Genomic DNA, 16,701 nt, shown 5'->3' with positions numbered 1-16,701 from the left:
TACCATTCGCTCAACGTGCAGTTGGTGTGTGACCACAGGCAGCTCATCCTAGCTGTCAATGCCCGCTTTCCAGGCAGCAGCCACGATGCCTTCATCCTGCACCAGACTTCTGTGGCAGACATGTTCGAGGCCCAGCCTCATCCACGAGGATGGCTTCTCGGGGACAACGGCTATCCTTTGTGCATCTGGCTGATGACCCCGCTCCGTGCGCCCAGCACCCCTGCTGAAGAGGGATACAATGACAGCCATCAAGCAACCAGGAACATCATTGAGCAAACAATCGGCGTGCTGAAGCAACAGTTCCGCTGTCTGGATCGTTCCGGGGGAGCCCTACAGTACTCGCCTGAGCGAGTCTCCCATTTTGTTGTCGTGTGCTGCATGCTGCACAACCTGGCTATCCGCAGGACTCAGCCACTGCCAGCAGACATTGGAGGACCACCAGAGGAGGAGGAGGAGGACCAGCACAGGAGGGAGGCAGAAAGTGCAAGGGCCGCCCGTCGGCGGCTTATTGCAAGTCGGTTCTAGGCCCCCTCTCAGGGAATGGCTTGTGCCAATGGCAGAAGATGAATGTAGCCGCTCCACAAGCCCTCAGCCGAGCAGGACAACCAGGACTTCCAAAAGAAAGCATGGACAGTGCGATTTCAGAAATTTTTTACTGTGATACCTCTGTGCCCTTCCCACATGACAAACTAATGGAGAGAAACCCCCCCCAAAAACAAAAATACACCAGTCTCGGCCTTTACAAGTAAAACAAATATACCAGTCTCGGCCTTTAAATATGAAACAAATACAGCAGTCTCGGCCTTTATATATGAAAAAAATACACCAGTCTCGGCCTTTATAAGTAAAACAAATATACCAGTCTCGGCCTTTAAATATGAAACAAATACACCAGTCTCGGCCTTTATATATGAAAAACATACACCAGTCTCGGCCTTTATAAGTAAAACAAATATACCAGTCTCGGCCTTTAAATATGAAACAAATACAGCAGTCTCGGCCTTTATAAGTAAAACAAATATACCAGTCTCAGCCTTTATATATAAAACAAAACATTTGGCCACACCTTCTACTTTTTCCCCTGCGAGGGTGATCCGTTTCGCTTCTGTGACTGGCCCCTACCCGCCCTGCAGCTCCTCCTCAATGGGACCCCAGTGGCTGCAGCAAGGCTAGGGGAAGGCTGCTGAGGGTCAGATGGTGAGACGGCAGATGCCCTTGGGGGTCGGCCTGGACCAGCTCTGGGCCTGGAGGGGCCGGCTGCTGACTGCTCCAACTCTGCTTGGGCGGCAGCAGTCTGTCCAACAGCTGGTGGCAGCTGCAATGGAGGAGTGACAGTGTTGGCTGCAGGAATGCTGCCAACCTGACAGATCACAGGCACTCCCTGGTCGGCTGATATATTGGCACGCGCACGGGCCAGCACTGCAGCATGCGCAGCAATCTGCTGAGGCACAGACTGCTGGGCTGCTGCAGCACAGCGAGTACCCCGGCGATGCCTGGCCGATCCAGCGAGTGTGGCAGCAGTTAGTGCCCGTGTGGCCCTGGTCTGTGTCTGCATGACAGCAGCCAGTGAATGCACGGCACAACTGAGCACTTGGCTAGAAGCTGCCTGTGAAGCAGTGAAGTCCTGCTGACTCCTAGCCTGTGCTGCCGCGACGTCCTGCAGACTCCTGGCCTGTGCTGCACTGAATTGTTGCAGATTTCTGGCCTGTGCTGCACTGAATTGTTGCAGACTCCTGGCCTGTGCTGCCGCGACGTCCTGCAGACTCCTGGCCTGTGCTGCCCCGAATTCCTGCACACTCCTTGCCAGTGACTCTATGGAGTCAGGCATCCTTGCCACTGCAACCATGAGCTCAGTGTGCCTGCGCTCAGCCTGGGCGCCCATTTCCGCTAGGAGCCGCACCTCCTCTGCGCTCACCGTAGCAGGACTGGAGGCCGCATTCACCCTCCGGGGAGAAGGCCGCCGAGCTTCCCCACCCCTCCCGCGTTGCTGCAGCCCACAGGTCCCCGGAGCTTCACTATCCTCCGATCCTTCCCCCCTGCTCCCCTCCAGGGAAGACGTGTCACCATCATGGCCATGGGCTGCCTCGGCTGAGGGTGTCCCTGATGGGCTGGCTTCCTCTTCCTCCTCCTCTATGTCTGACTCGGACACAGTGCCAGCTTGAGGGGCCGCCTCCTCACCTGGCGAGTCACCATCTGAAAGCAGGGAGGCACAAGAGTTGCTTTAGAGTGAGGACAGGGCGTCAGCGAGGGAGGCATGAGTGCTGCTGTGCACTGCATTGGTTCGATAGTGGCAAAGGATGCGGGTGTGAGGCGCAAGTGGAAAGGGAGAGGTCAAAAAGGTGATGACCTTACCATTGGTGCCCAGAACAGGGTCAACATCTCCAGTGGTGACAGGGCCACTCAGCCGGCCTGCCATGATCCGCTCCACTCGCTGCTCGAGGTCGCTCAGCTGTTTCAGGTCAGGACGGCCACCCCCGGTCTGTCGCTGCTGTCTTCTGTTATGCGCCAGCTTGGCCTGCAAGAGAAAGGACCGCCTCTAAGTACAGTGTCAAGCCCTGATCTTGCCCGCACTGCCTCCCATGTTCGATTAGCCCTGACAGTGTCAAGCCCTGATCTTGCCCGCACTGCCTCCCATGGTCGAATAGCCCTGACAGTGTCTAAAATCCTGAATGCGCGTGCTTTTCATTACAGTCCCATAGCTGCTGGATGAGAGCTGGCCATTAGGGCTTTCAGACCCGTTTGGCCATAAAGTGAGGTGCACATGCAAGGATGAGGAGGATACTGGAAAGGGTACTCACCCTGAGAACCCGAGTGAGATCGTTGAATTTTTTCCGGCACTGGGTTGGTGTCCTGCCAACCACGCTGTTGGACGTGACCCTGTTTGCCACATCCCTCCATGCTTTCCGATATTCGGCGGGCAGCGGCCTCCTGCCACCCTCAGGGAAGAGGATATGGCGCCTGCGGTCCACTGCGCCAACCAACAGCCTCAGGTCACCCTCGCCGAAGCGCTGCGCTCTCTCCCTGGCGCTCTCTCCCTGGCCTTCTCTATTCTGGGCGTGGAGCTGTTCCAGAAGCAGTGTTCAGGCCTTGCCTTAGGGCTGCAGTGTGCAGGGCGTGGCAGCCAAGCAATTCCACCCTCCCCCTTTAAGTGCTGACCGGCACCTGACTGTCTGCCCTCAATGAGCAACTCGCCACACCTGCCTTCGGTGTTTGCGCCCCGGATCGCCGGCTTAGCGCCTAATGATAGTCGTGCATCGCCTGCTTTAGCACAGCAGCAACCTCTTGGGGCGATGCAACTGAATATCGGCGAAGGTGGCGCTAAGTTGCGCCGGGCGCAAAAGTTAGCGAACGCCATGCTGTAGCGCCCCAAACGTGGCTATACTGAATTTCTAGGCCTTAGTATTTTAAGTAAGTTTATGTAAGTGTGCCGCTGGGAATCCCTCCCAGTGTGTTACCCTATCAATGGGTTAAACTGTGCCCCCAATTCACAGTACCTCAGTTATATAATTAACTGAACATTCAGAAAATTGCGCAGCTTTTGAAGTTGCGTAACTTTCCTCGGAGTGATCTGTAATTGGTCAACTTCGGCAGCACCTGTTCTGTTTTACAACATAAAGTTCGTTTTATTGCAACTTCTCCAGTTCACTTACACAATGCAGCCCCATCCCACTTACATAAAGGATCCCAAACCCTGCTATCTGAATTGTAGCCTCTTCAAGTATGTGTAGATTATGGGAGGGAGTACATACTGTTTTGGGAATACTTCTGTGTCTTGGTATAGAATAAGCCAGAAATCGGTGTTATAACTGTGTGAATTATTTCATGCTAGGGGTTGGAATGGTAACTTTCCTAACTCTGCTATTTGCCAGAGGATGTTGCTCTTGTTATTGTATGCATTGCAGTACAGGTCTTCTGAAGCCATTCAACTGTTCTAAAAGTGAGCCACCGTCCCTAGCTCAAACTCCTATAAAATAATTCATATAACTACTAGGCACAGATTTAATATATATGTTCCATAACAGTCTTATTGTCCCCTAGTTGTACCCAGCCCATCATTAGAAACTATTTGTTTGTATATTATCTGGCCTTAATTTTAAAGGTCTGAATCAGATCCCCTCTAAGTCTACATGCGCGTGGAGCATAAACACTGGCATAGATCAGTAAAGTATCTCTCCAGCAAATCCAAACCCAAGACATGAAGCCTGTCTCCATAGCTCAATACATTTAGGTTGGGGTCATCGTATTTGCCTTCGCTCATGATGAGTGATGGCAAGGCGTGAGGTTGGCTCTCGGTGAGGGGCAAGAACCCCTATTCACAGTAACTCACATCATATAATTAACTGAAAATACAGAAAATTGCACAATTTATGAAGTTGCGTAACTTTCCTCTGAGTGATGTCATTGAGCTGTGCTCGTTCTGTTTTGTAACATAACTCAGGGCGAATTTGAGTAGCAGATGCAGCAGGAAGATCACAGCAGCAGTGCGTACAGTGGGAGGGTGAATAAGAATCGTGCTTCACATCCCTCTGGTAAGAGCCCAGACACTGAAGTCTGCATTTTAGCTCTTTATTGCAAAGATTGCAACTTTGTTGAAAACATCACGCCTGATTCCAGCTGTTTGGTTTTGAATTTAAGAAACTACAACGTATAAGTAGAGAAGTCGCCCGGTCCGGATGGGATACATCCTCGGTTGCTGAGGGAAGTAAGGGTGGAAATTGTGGAATCTCTGGCCACAATCTTCCAATAATCCTCAGAGGACTGGAGGGTTGCAAATGTTATACACCTGTTCAAAAAAGGGGAGAGGGATAAACCCGGCAACTACAGGCCAGTCAGCCCAACGTCAGTGGTGGGGAAACTTTTGGAGACATTAATGCGGGACAAAATTAATTGGCATGTAGAAAAATATGGGTTAATAAATGAAAATCAGCACAAATTTGTTAAAAGCAAATTGCGTTTGACTAAGTTGATCGAGTTCTTTGATGAAGTAACGGAGAGGGTTGATGAGGATCGTGAGGTTGATGTTATGTATATGGACGATCAAAAGGCATTAGATATAGTGTCAGATAATAAACTTGTTAGCAAAATTGAATGGGATTAAAGGGCCAGTGGCTGCATGGATGCAAAATCAGCTACGGGACAATGGTTCTGATCGGGAAGGGCGGTGGAAGCAGATTCAATAGTAACTTTCAAAAGAGAATTGGATAAATACTTCAAGGGGAAAAAAATTGCAGGGCTATGGGGAAAGAGCAGGGAATGGGACTAATTGGAGAGCTCTTTCAATGAGCCAGCACAGGCGCAATGGACCCAATGGCCTCCTTCTGTGCTGTATCATTCTATGATTCTATGATAAACTTTGATTAAAGATGTGCGCATTACTTTTACACTTAGTGTTTTAAGTGAGCTTATCTAAGTGTGCCACTTGGAATTCCTCCCAGTGTGTTATATAACTTTCCACAGAGTGATTTGTGATTGGTCAATATGGGCTGCACCCGTTCTGTTTTGTAACATAAGATTTATTTTATTGCAGCTCCTCTAGTTCACTTACACTAAGCAGCCCCACCCAGTTATATAAAGGATCCCCAATCCTGCTATCGGAGCTGTAGCCACTTCAAGCGTGCGTAGATTATGGGAGGGAGTATATATGTGTTTTGGGAATACTTCTGTGTTTTGGTATCGAATAAGACCAAGAGCTGCTCATCAGTCAGCTGAAGGAACCAGGAAGGTTCTTAACCTGAAGATTAGACAAGTGGTTCCTGTTACAATATCTTATTGGTCTTGTCATTTTTCAGAGCTGTTGTTGACCCGTTTATAATTTTTGATTGAAATAAATTATGTTCTCATCTTATGTCACATATGAGCAATTTAAGAAGCACAAAGTCTATTTCATAATCATAAAAATAAATGTTTAACTTTTCAAAAAGGTAAAGCCTGAGTTTAGGATCTATCTATTCATTAGTATGTTGCAACACAACCGAGGCTGACGCCCTATATATTTCACACCCAGTAAATAATTAATGCAATCAATTCAAAATACTGTTTAACTGATTCAGAATGTTTTGTTTGGCTAGTTATATCCTTTATTCTTCTGTTCCCTTTCATACTGATATCGTGTGTGGATAGGGCCACTAAACACGGCATTCAAAGAGCAGCACTTCAGTCACAGAAGAGAGGGCTGTGGCTTGTGAAAGATCAGTTGGCCAATCCCTGGCCTGTTAATATCAGAGGAGTGACATTTACCACTGTAAAGTATATCAGCATCTAGAAAGGACAAAGACACTTAGAATCGTTCTTTAATGCTATTCGGAATAAATATATGCATCGCTGTTCTAGCTGTATTTCCTGATGTAAAGTCTGTTTTTTTTCTTTTGCTCAACAGTATTCTTCCCTTCTCTTCTGAAGACATCGGCTCCTTGCTGGAGGTCAGTTCCACGTGTGATAGGTGCCCTCCACCCATATGAGGATTCCTCATATGCAAACCTGGACAGTGAATGTTAGCAGGCAGCTCAACCATAATGGTGGGGGGGGAGGAGAAAGTGGGGTGGGGGGGTGGGGGGGTGGGGGGGTGGGGGGGTGGCGGGGTGGGGGGGTGGGGGGGTGGGGGGGTGGGGGGCGGAATAGCCAGCTGACAATCACTGTCATCGGAAGATAAATGGTTATTTTAAGGCAAGCTCCAGAATTGAATAACCAAGTTTTACAGTAACAAGGGTATCAGATGGACCCCCATGACCAACATTACTCCTATACGTTAGTCAGTATCCTTGTGATGAATGGAATGGTGTTACATAGAAGTTGAGTTGCAAGGCAGAAATTCACTCAAGCAATTAAGAAGACATCTTTTGATCTGTGTTTTCCCCTCTTCCAAAAGGAACCCCACATTACTGGAGTTTATTTGCCAAATAATCTGTTCCTCCACTACCCAACAATGGCTTCTCTTCCTGCTACCTCTGGAGGCCCCCAGCCTGGTCAAAGAGTGTTGGCTAGCTATTAATCTAGGGGGCATCAGAGTGAAATCCTGTCTTTGCCTGACATTCACACAACTTTATTTTCCAGTAAGGGTTACTAGAGGCATACTGGACAGCTGGCCTTCATCTTTGGCTAGGGAATGGGAAACCTGATTGATTTATTTCCCCCCACTCCCCAAGGGGTAGAGGCCAACTGTAGTCCTCAAGCTGCCACTTTTGAGATCAGCCAACTGTACACAGAACAGAGGTCAAACCTGGTGTCTTCCTTGTCTGCATGGCTCAATTCCACACAGGTGGTACATTTACCAATGAAGCCATTGGGGAGCGCCCTTTGAACTGAGCTGTTTTAACATGGCTGGTTAGATTATTGCTGTGGGCCCTTTGCATAGGCTCACTTTAGTTGAGTAATGGTGATGGATAGAGGAAGTACATTTGTAGTACCTGTAGTAGCAATTCATTAAATCAGAGTTATTTTTGTGACCTATTCAGAGATACCTTAACAACAGATTAGTATAATTGGAAAACATATTTTAAAGATTTTTCCTAATTGATGGCAGTTGAAGAGAATATTCAGTTTACTGCAGAAACGGACCTTCAGCTGGTCCTTTTTGATACTAAAAGGAAATTTGCCACATTGTTGCGAATAATGTTGGATTGTTAGAACGGAACATGGTTACAAAATATATTCAAGAAGTTCTGAACCCTGTGTAAGGTGCCATTGGATATAAAGACAGATAGTAAGAGTCTTTATAGTTATATAAAAAGAAAAAGGGTGGCTAAAGTAAATGTTGGTCCCTTAGAGGATGAGACCGGGAAATTAATGGTGGGAAATATGGAGATGGCAAAAACACTGAATGAATATTTTGTATCAGTCTTTACAGTAGAGGACACCAAGAATATCCCAACACTTGACAAGCAGGGGGCTATAGGGGGGGAGGAGCTAAATACGATTAAAATCACTAAGGAAGTAGTACTTGGTAAAATAATGGGACTCAAGGCGGATAAATCACCTGGACCTGATGGCTTACATCCCAGGGTTTTGAGGGAAGTGGCGGTAGGGATTGTGGATGCATTGGTAATAATCTTCCAAAACTCCCTGGACTCAGCAAAGGTCCCGGCAGACTGGAAAACTGCTAATGTAACACCCTTATTTAAAAAGGGCAGTAGACAGAAGGCTGGAAACTATAGACCGGTTAGCCTAACATCTGTGGTAGGTAAAATTTTGGAGTCCATTATTAAGGAGACAGTAACAGGACATTTGGATAATCATAATTTAATAAGACAAAGTCAGCATGGTTTTATGAAGGGGAAGTCATGTTTGACAAATTTGCTGGAGTTCTTTGAGGAAGTAACATATAGGGTGGATAAAGGGGAACCAGTGGACGTAGTGTATTTAGACTTCCAAAAGGCATTTGACAAGGTGCCACACAAAAGATTATTGCTTAAGATAAAAAATCACGGGATTGGGGGTAATATTCTGGCATGGATAGAGGATTGGCTATCTAACAGAAGGCAGAGAGTTGGGATAAATGGTTCATATTCAGACTGGCAATCAGTAACCAGTGGTGTTCCGCAGGGGTCAGTGCTGGGTCCCCAACTCTTTACAATCTATATTAACGATTTGGAGGAGGGGACCGAGTGTAACACATCAAAGTTTGCAGATGATACTAAGATGGGAGGGAAAGTAGTGAGTGAGGAGGACATAAAAAACCTGCAAGGGGACATAGACAGGCTAAGTAAGTGGGCAGAGATTTGGCAGATGGAATACAATACTGGAAAGTGTGAGGTTATGCACTTTGGCAGGAAAAATCGTAGAGCAAGTTATTATCTTAATGGCAAGAAACTTGAAAGTACTGAAGTACAAAGGGATCTGGGGGTCCTGGTGCACGAAACTCAAAAGGTTAGTATGCAGGTGCAGCAAGTGATTAAGAAGGCTAATGGAATGTTGGCTTTCATTGCTAGGGGGATAGAATATAAAAATAGGGAGGTATTGCTTCAGTTGTACAAGGTATTGGTGAGACCGCACCTGGAATACTGCATACAGTTTTGGTGTCCATACTTAAGAAAGGACATACTTGCTCTCGAGTCAGTACAAAGAAGGTTCACTCGATTAATCCCGGGGATGAGGGGATGGACATATGAAGAGAGGTTGAGTAGATTGGGACTCTACTCATTGGAGTTCAGAAGAATGAGAGGCGATCTTATTGAAACATATAAGATTATGAAGGGGTTGGATCGGGTGGATGCAGGGAGGATGTTCCAGATGATGGGTGAAACTAGAACTAGGGGGCATAGTCTTAGAATAAGGGGCTGCTCTTTCAAAACTGAGATGAGGAGGAACTACTTCACTCAGAGGGTGGTAGGTCCATGGAATATGCTGCCCCAAAAAGCTGTCGAAGCTACATCGTTACATAAATTTAAAACAGAAATAGACAGTTTCCTAGTAGAAAAGGGAATTAAGGGTTACGGGGAGCGGGCAGGAATTTGGACATGAGTCTAGGTTCGGATAGGTCATGGCCCTGTGGGTAGCGGAGCGGGCCCAGGGGCCGTGTAGCCTGATCCTGCTCCTGTTTTCGTGTGTCTAATGCTGTTAGATTCAGGAGATAGTCCTGTCATAGTGGATTGGCGGTTAGGATCAGATCAGCCATGATCTTATTGAATGGCGGAGCAGGCTCGAGGGGCCGATTGGCCTACCCCTGCTCCTATTTCTTATGTTCTTATGTTCAGCAGTAACCACAAATTCAAATTCTTCACTTAAAAATCATCCCAGTTGCTAAATTGGAAAGATGGGGGGAAAAACACAGACCAACAATCCGATTCCTCCCTTGAAAATAGAAGATTAAGAGTGCAAAATAGCAGCACAAAGATTTTAATTAAACATTAATGCTAGTTAATCCTGTATTTATTTGTGTTTTTATGAATTGTCTGCCTGTGGGCATTACTATTGTTTTGTAAAGAAAAAGATGGCTTTGTTCTAAGATTTGAAGACTTTCTTGTAAACGTTTAAGTCATTGGATATATTTATCTCTCTCAGATTAGCAAGATGCCATCAACTTGGGCACATGCATTTGGTTTCACTGTATTGCCACATGCTGGAGGAATTTTTGGTTATCAATCAATCCAGAAAGGAATTACTGGCTGGTATGCAGCTCTCAAAAAGCCATCTTGGTGCCCACCTAACTGGGTGTTTGGCCCTGTGTGGCTAACATTATACACAGTCATGGGGTACGTAACCGTTCAATCGTGCACTGTATTTTCTGTTTCTTTTAATGCATTTTAACGACATAAGTATAAGTTACATTAAAAATTGAAAAGTTGCAGGTTCCTAAACATGCTGTGTCTGATGTTCATGACTGACGGTTAAATGAATTGAAACTTACATTTCTTCTTTAAGTATGAAAATGTATGCTGTTGGTTTGTGCTTTCCTTCTTTATGCTGATTTACCCATGCTTTAAATTTGGACGTTTGGAATGAGATTATGAGGATACTTGGATGTAACTTGACATCGGCAAAATGGGCGCACCATCTGGCACAAATTCGGGTCACATTGCCAGGCTGCGCCCACGAAGGAAACTCCAGGCCACTAACTTTAAACAACGGAGCCTTTGGAGCAGCTCGGAGTCAAATTTACAAGATCACATTCTTGTTGGTGGCCTCTGACCACAAGCGGTCACATTATGCATTTTATACATGCGCACACAAGCTAAGGAACATTATGAAACGGTCCAAACACGGGATTCTTCTTTTCCAACCTAATCATTAACTGGTAGATTTGCTAAAACAATTCTTGGCATCAGCCTTAGCTCAATGGTGGCACTCTTGCCTCTGAGTCAGAAAGTCATGGGTTCAAGCCCCACTTCAAAGACTTGAGCACATAATCTAGGCTGATACTTCAGTGCAGTACTGAGGGAGTGCTACATGGGCGATAGTGCCATCTTCTGTATAAGACGTTAAACCGAGTCTTCCCTCTCAGGGGAACATAAAAGATCCCAAGGCACTATTTCGAAGAAGAGAAGGGGAGTACACCCGGTGTTCTGGCCAATATATATCCCTCAAACAACACCTAAAAACAGATTATCTGGTCATTATCACATTGCTGGTTGTAGGACCTTGCTCTGTGCAAAATGGCTACTACATTTCAACAACAACAACTTGCATATCTGTAGTGGCTTTAATGTAATAAAACATCCCATGGCGCTTCACAGGAGCGTTATCAAACACAATTTGACACTGAGCCACTTCAGGAGATATTGGGACAGATGACCAAAAGCTTGGTCAAAGAGAGAGGTTTTAAGGAGCGTCTTAAAGAAGGAGAGAGAGGTGGAGAGGTTTAGGGAGAAAATTCAAGAGTTTAGGGCCTCGGCAGCTGAAGGCACGGCCGGCAATGGTGGAGCAATTAAAATTGGAGATGCACAAGAAACCAGAATTGGAGGAACGCAGAGATCTCAATTGCTTTTAGGGCTGGAGGAGGTTACAGAAATGGGGAGGGGCAAGGCCACGGAGGGATTTGAAAACAAGGATCAGAATTTTTTTATTTCCTTGCAAAACAACAGTGACTGTACTTCATTGGCTGTGAAACACTTTGTGACATCGTGAGGTCATCAAATGCCCTATAATAATGCAAGTTATAGAAACATAGAAGATAGGAGCAGGAGTAGGCCATTCGGCCCCTCGAGCCTGCTCCGCCATTTAATGAGATCATGGCTGATCATCCAAATTCAGTACCCTGTCCCTGCTTTCTCCCCATATCCCTTGATCCCTTTAGCCTTAAGAAATATACCCAACTCCTTCTTGAATATAGTTAATGAATTGGCCTCTACTGCCTTCTGTGGTAGAGAATTCCACAGGTTCACCACTCTCTGGGTGAAGAAATTCCTCCTCATCTCTGTCCTAAATGGCTTACCCCTTATCCTTAGACTGTGACCCCTGGTTCTGGACTCCCCCGCCATCGGGAACATCCTTCCTGCATCTAGTCTGTCTAGTCCTGTTAGAATTTTACAAGTTTCAATGAGATCCTCTCTCATTCTTCTAAACTCCAGCGAGTATAAGCCCAATCGACCCAATCTCTCTCCATACGTCAGTTCTTTCTTCCTTTTCCTTTTCTTTCCGATAGAGCCTGAAACTCCTTTTTATTTGGGACAATTGATAATCCTGGACCATTCCCCAGATTATTTAATAATAAGACTGCGTTTCATCGGTTCTCAGCCAGGTTGACAGATGGAGCTTTTTGGAGAAGCAAGGTTTACGATTTCTGGAGATGAGGAAATGCAAAAGTTGCTGAGCTCACTTGCTTCACAGCATTTAATTGCCGCCTACATTATGTACAATTCTGTGGCCCAAAGCATCTTGTCGCTGGGGATGGAAGAACTTGTGGAGGCAAATTAGTACTAGAAAGGTGAAACAATGAAATGTATCATTTTTTCCATCCTGCTAAAAGTATATATAAAGGACTAATCTATTTTCAATGATGCATTTATATACTTGAAAGATACTTCCATTTTAACACTAAACATGTACCCTGAAGATCAGAAGAAGTAATTTACTGTACTGTACTAGCTGCAAAGTTACCAATTCACACCCATGAAATTGTTTTGATAAATTAAATTTTTACTTTATTACTGAATCTTGCATAGGTTTGCACCAGTCAATTAAACCTTGCAGGCTCTGTAAATGTATTACTTTTAGCATTGAATACATATATATTTGAAATCCTAGCACATTTTTCATTTCTTAGTAATACTGATCTGACAGGTTGTACAATTGGTGCATACTTATTGAAAGCAAATGCTATGCTGTTTACAATGGCAAAACCAGTGACAAATTGATGCTCAGGATGTGTAAATGTTCTGGATGGAATAAATCAATGTTATTAGCCTACTTGTACCAGACAAGAAATTTGCGGATTTACTATTTATCAAAATGCTCATCTCAATTCGACAGTGGCTCAGCAGAAACATGATGACAGTGAGGCACTACGCTGCCATTGGTTTGTCAGTTAAATGACACAAATTGATGCAACCTCCATCGCCTCGGGTCAGACTTCAAGGTGAATGTGTCCGTCCTTTTGAAGGCTATTCCACTAGATTGAATAGAGGGAGCCCTGATTGACAGTAGAATGATGCAATCACAAGCCCTTTTGTCTTTGAATGTACAAGGAAAAATGGTAATGAAAAACCTGACAACCCAGTCAGCATGAAGCACAGCTGGGACAGTTTGGCAGATGTGTCTAATGGACGTTACCCTCCCCCTCTTCCCCACCCCTCACTTCCTCCCCTGCAGTTTATAACTGTGGGTGGTCAGTGGCAGGTAGTGTAGGACATTGCAAGTGACACCCAATTGTGGAAAATCATTCATGGTCCTGATCATTATAGTGAGCCAGCATTAGTATTTTGGACTAACTTTATTGTATTCTGTTCTTCTCAGCTATGGCTCTTATCTGGTGTGGAAGGAATTGGGTGGATTCACTGATGAAGCATTGATCCCACTTGGTTTATACGGAACCCAGCTTGTTCTCAACTGGGTGTGGATTCATATTTTCTTTGGGGCACACAAAATGGGATTGGTATGTATACAGAGACACTGCCGTGAGGAAAAAATGATCGACCATTTTTCCTTGCTAGTATTCTTCCTCTTCTGAAGGTATTGACTTCTTGCCAGGGTACAGTCCGTGGACACTTTTCATGCTCTGCTACCTTGCTTAAATGATCATTATTCACTGCAGAGCTTTGGCAGGCAGTGTTGGTGGCATATTTGACAGCAGGGAGCACCATAGTTAAACCCAATCTTTTTCTCCATTTTTCATCTCTAGCCAGGGATGCTAAGGGCCACCCGTAATACAGCCCTGTTGATAATAGTTAACTCAGCAGAGATTAGGGAATCTTCCCAAGTCTGTATGACTCAGCTACTACCAGATAAATTCTGAGCCACTCCTCCCATATTTTATTTGCTAAGAAGCTTGCATTGAAGCACTGGCTGGTCTTGCATCCTTCCCCCCACCCACCCCACCATGGGTTGCTTGCAAGTTGCCACCATTATTTTCTTCTTATAGGCAAATTGGATATGAGGCTGTCAAGGTTAAGGGTATTTCCTTGTGTTCCCGCATCATTTTAATCCTAAGTCAGAATTGTTGCACTCCCTCCCCGACCCCCCCCCCCCACCCCAATCCGAAAACAGTAAAAATAATTTACCTGAATTCAGGTAACTGTCAGACAGAAACCCATGTGGAGAGCTGTGGGTATGAAGTTGTAGCTCTGTTGTGTAGCCTGTTAACAACAACAGCCTGCACCACCAGTACTGGACTTCCACTTTTCAACCACATGCTCCGAGAGAAGTCCAGTATACAGATGAGTGGTGCAAATCCCAAGTTCCTGGCCCAAGCTGCGTAACGCCCTCAGACTTGTTCCTGGCAAGTTCCTGGTCCAAGCTGCGTAACGCCCTCAGACTTGTTCCTGGCAAGTTCCTGGCCCAAGCTGCGTAACGCCCTCAGACTTGTTCCTGGCCCCATCAGCCCAGTCTAATATTAGAAAACTGTTTTCAAAAAGATTTTCTTCAGAGCTCAAAAACTGTTTGTTTAAGAGGCAAAAGGACATCTTCTAATTAAAAAGTAAAACCTTGGCCCACACGAAGTTTGAAAACTTCGCTGACCGTCTGAAAAATAGAGCAAATATACGTCCACAATGCTGGTCAGTTTATCTACTGAAGAAAACCATTGCTCTTGACGCTCTCAACTCTGAACCATTGATTACACTGGATTGTTAGGCTGCGTGCCAAGACACCTTGGGCAAATCCTCTCATGTCTGTGATGTCTCCAGTAGGGATGGGATACCTCTGCCTGCTTGATATAGCATGCTGGAGATAGTGGCGTAACTTAGGGCAACTTGAGAGCAGACAGACTACTTCAGCTGGACAAATGATATTAAAATGTATCTCTGTGCAGCATGAAAGTGATTTAAAATTGAGGTCTGGAACATTCTATCCTCATCAGTTTGAGCCTGAAGTTTAAAGAGTGAGATTGCGCTGTGGAGTACAGGGAAATTTAGGATTTGATTGGTCGTGGTGTTTATGAACTGTTGGCCTAGTTGTGTTGGATCGTGCTATGTAATTTAGGACCAAATTCCAGTGGTCACTTCCAGGAAATAAATATTTACACTGATCTCAAAGCTGTGCGTTGTGTTGTTACAGGAGCTCCCATTTGCGCTGACCATTTCATTGTTGTTGCAGGCTTTTGTTGAACTACTCTGCATTTATGGTGCAGCAGCAGCTACAACTGTGACTTGGTATCCCATCAACAAAACAGCTGCCTATCTAATGGTTCCTTACATGGCCTGGTTGACTTTGGCTTCTGCTCTTAACTACTGCATCTGGAGGGACAACAAGGATAAGGAAGACTAGAGCTGTTCATTACTGTGGAGCACCTGGAATCCAGCCTGCCTATTAAATTGGCAAATGGAAGGAAGAACTTTGTGCTCCTCTTTCTCATATCTAAAGAATTTTAAACGCTGATTAAAACCTATTGTTTATACCCACTTCTCAATTGTTTTGGGGTATTTTATGGCATTTCCCAGAAAGAAAATTAATCGAATATGACAACAAACGCACTTGCAGTTAATCCTGAAACTGCAACATCAAGGGAATCTTCAAACTCTAGTGGGTTAACAAAACACTCTATATTAAAATGACGTTGGGGCTAGACTTAGGACATAGCTGGAATTACTGCCTCCTGCTAACTCATTCTGGATTAAATATGTAGCACAGTAATTTCACTGCAGTATATGGGCTAGGCTTTGCTAATGTTGGGAAGTTTATACTGATTATTAACATTTGAGAAGTGTTCCAAACAAATTGTGTGATTTACTTAATTGACTTCATTTGCAGAAGTTAATTGTTTTTGAGTTGATATGTTCCATCACTGATGACGCATCTGTGCTTCCTTTATAAGTGGTTGCACTCAATAGAGGCCTTGGCTACCTAGCTTCCTGATTTAATGTTGCAGCAAAGGACGAAGGCTCTGTACATGTGGACTAATGGGTGTAACCAGTTGTCTCACTGCTCTGTGCCTGGTGTATTGAAGTTTCAATATGCTGCAGCACCATTGTGTCCCATAGAAGTCGTACACCAACTTATGTTGAGATCTCTCAAATAACATTACTTTTGGTTTTTTGAATAACTTGTCTTCCAATAATTTATTTTAAATATGGCTTATTAACATTTTTGTTTGTTTGTGGGTGAGCAACTTTTAAATTCTAAAATAAAATTTAACAATTCGGATACTTTTCTATGGATGCCATTGTGCCAAATATGTGTCAAGGATGAATCAGTCCTTAATCAACAGCAACATAACAGTCACTGCACCCCAAATGTAATTCATTGTGTAACTGCATCAAGATGTTTTAATGATACAATAACATTAAAGTATTTTCTCTCTGGAAGAGTCGTTGTATCGTGATTCAGTATGGGACCTAAGACTGATTTTCCTTTAGCCCAGGGCCAGAGGCTGTGGAGAATTGTAAGAGCTGCGTTCTCTTTCATTTCCTTCCCCATTACTCTGGGTGAGATCAGATACTTGAATACAGAACATGAATCAAACTTGACTTGTATGGCTCAACAACAACAACTAGCATTTATATAGTACCAGTAACATAGTAAAAACGTCCCAAGGCGCTTCACAGGAGCATTATTTGGCACCAAGCCACATAAAGAGATATTAGGAGGCGGCAGAGCATTTGAGTCTGGGACCAC

The 16,701-nt window shown here is 44.9% G+C and overlaps 1 protein-coding gene across 1 annotated transcript; it reads left to right on the top strand.

The window, feature by feature from the left end:
* Window positions 1-4,439: 4,439 nt before the first annotated feature.
* LOC147106160 (translocator protein-like) lies at window positions 4,440-16,391 on the top strand. The gene is made up of 5 exons (XM_086009016.1): window positions 4,440-4,529; window positions 6,377-6,419; window positions 9,997-10,187; window positions 13,387-13,525; window positions 15,184-16,391. Exons 3-5 carry the CDS (start codon window positions 10,006-10,008, stop codon window positions 15,352-15,354), a joined length of 492 nt encoding a protein of 163 aa, XP_085865142.1. The 5' UTR covers window positions 4,440-4,529; window positions 6,377-6,419; window positions 9,997-10,005; the 3' UTR covers window positions 15,355-16,391.
* The last annotated feature ends 310 nt before the right edge of the window (window positions 16,392-16,701 follow it).

Source organism: Somniosus microcephalus, chromosome 16 (genome assembly GCF_052327205.1).
Source record: "Somniosus microcephalus isolate GS21.2 chromosome 16, FLI_Smic_1.0, whole genome shotgun sequence".
NCBI classification, from domain to species: Eukaryota; Metazoa; Chordata; class Chondrichthyes; order Squaliformes; family Somniosidae; genus Somniosus; species Somniosus microcephalus.
This window is presented reverse-complemented; position numbering and strand designations above follow the sequence as displayed.

Coding starts and splice junctions, on each gene's coding strand:
- LOC147106160 (XM_086009016.1), top strand. CDS start 10,006: ATGCCATCAACTTGGGCACATGCATTTGGTTTCACTGTATTGCCACAT. Junction 10,188..13,386: donor ACATTATACACAGTCATGGG/GTACGTAACCGT, acceptor TGTTCTTCTCAG/CTATGGCTCTTATCTGGTGT. Junction 13,526..15,183: donor GGGCACACAAAATGGGATTG/GTATGTATACAG, acceptor TTGTTGTTGCAG/GCTTTTGTTGAACTACTCTG.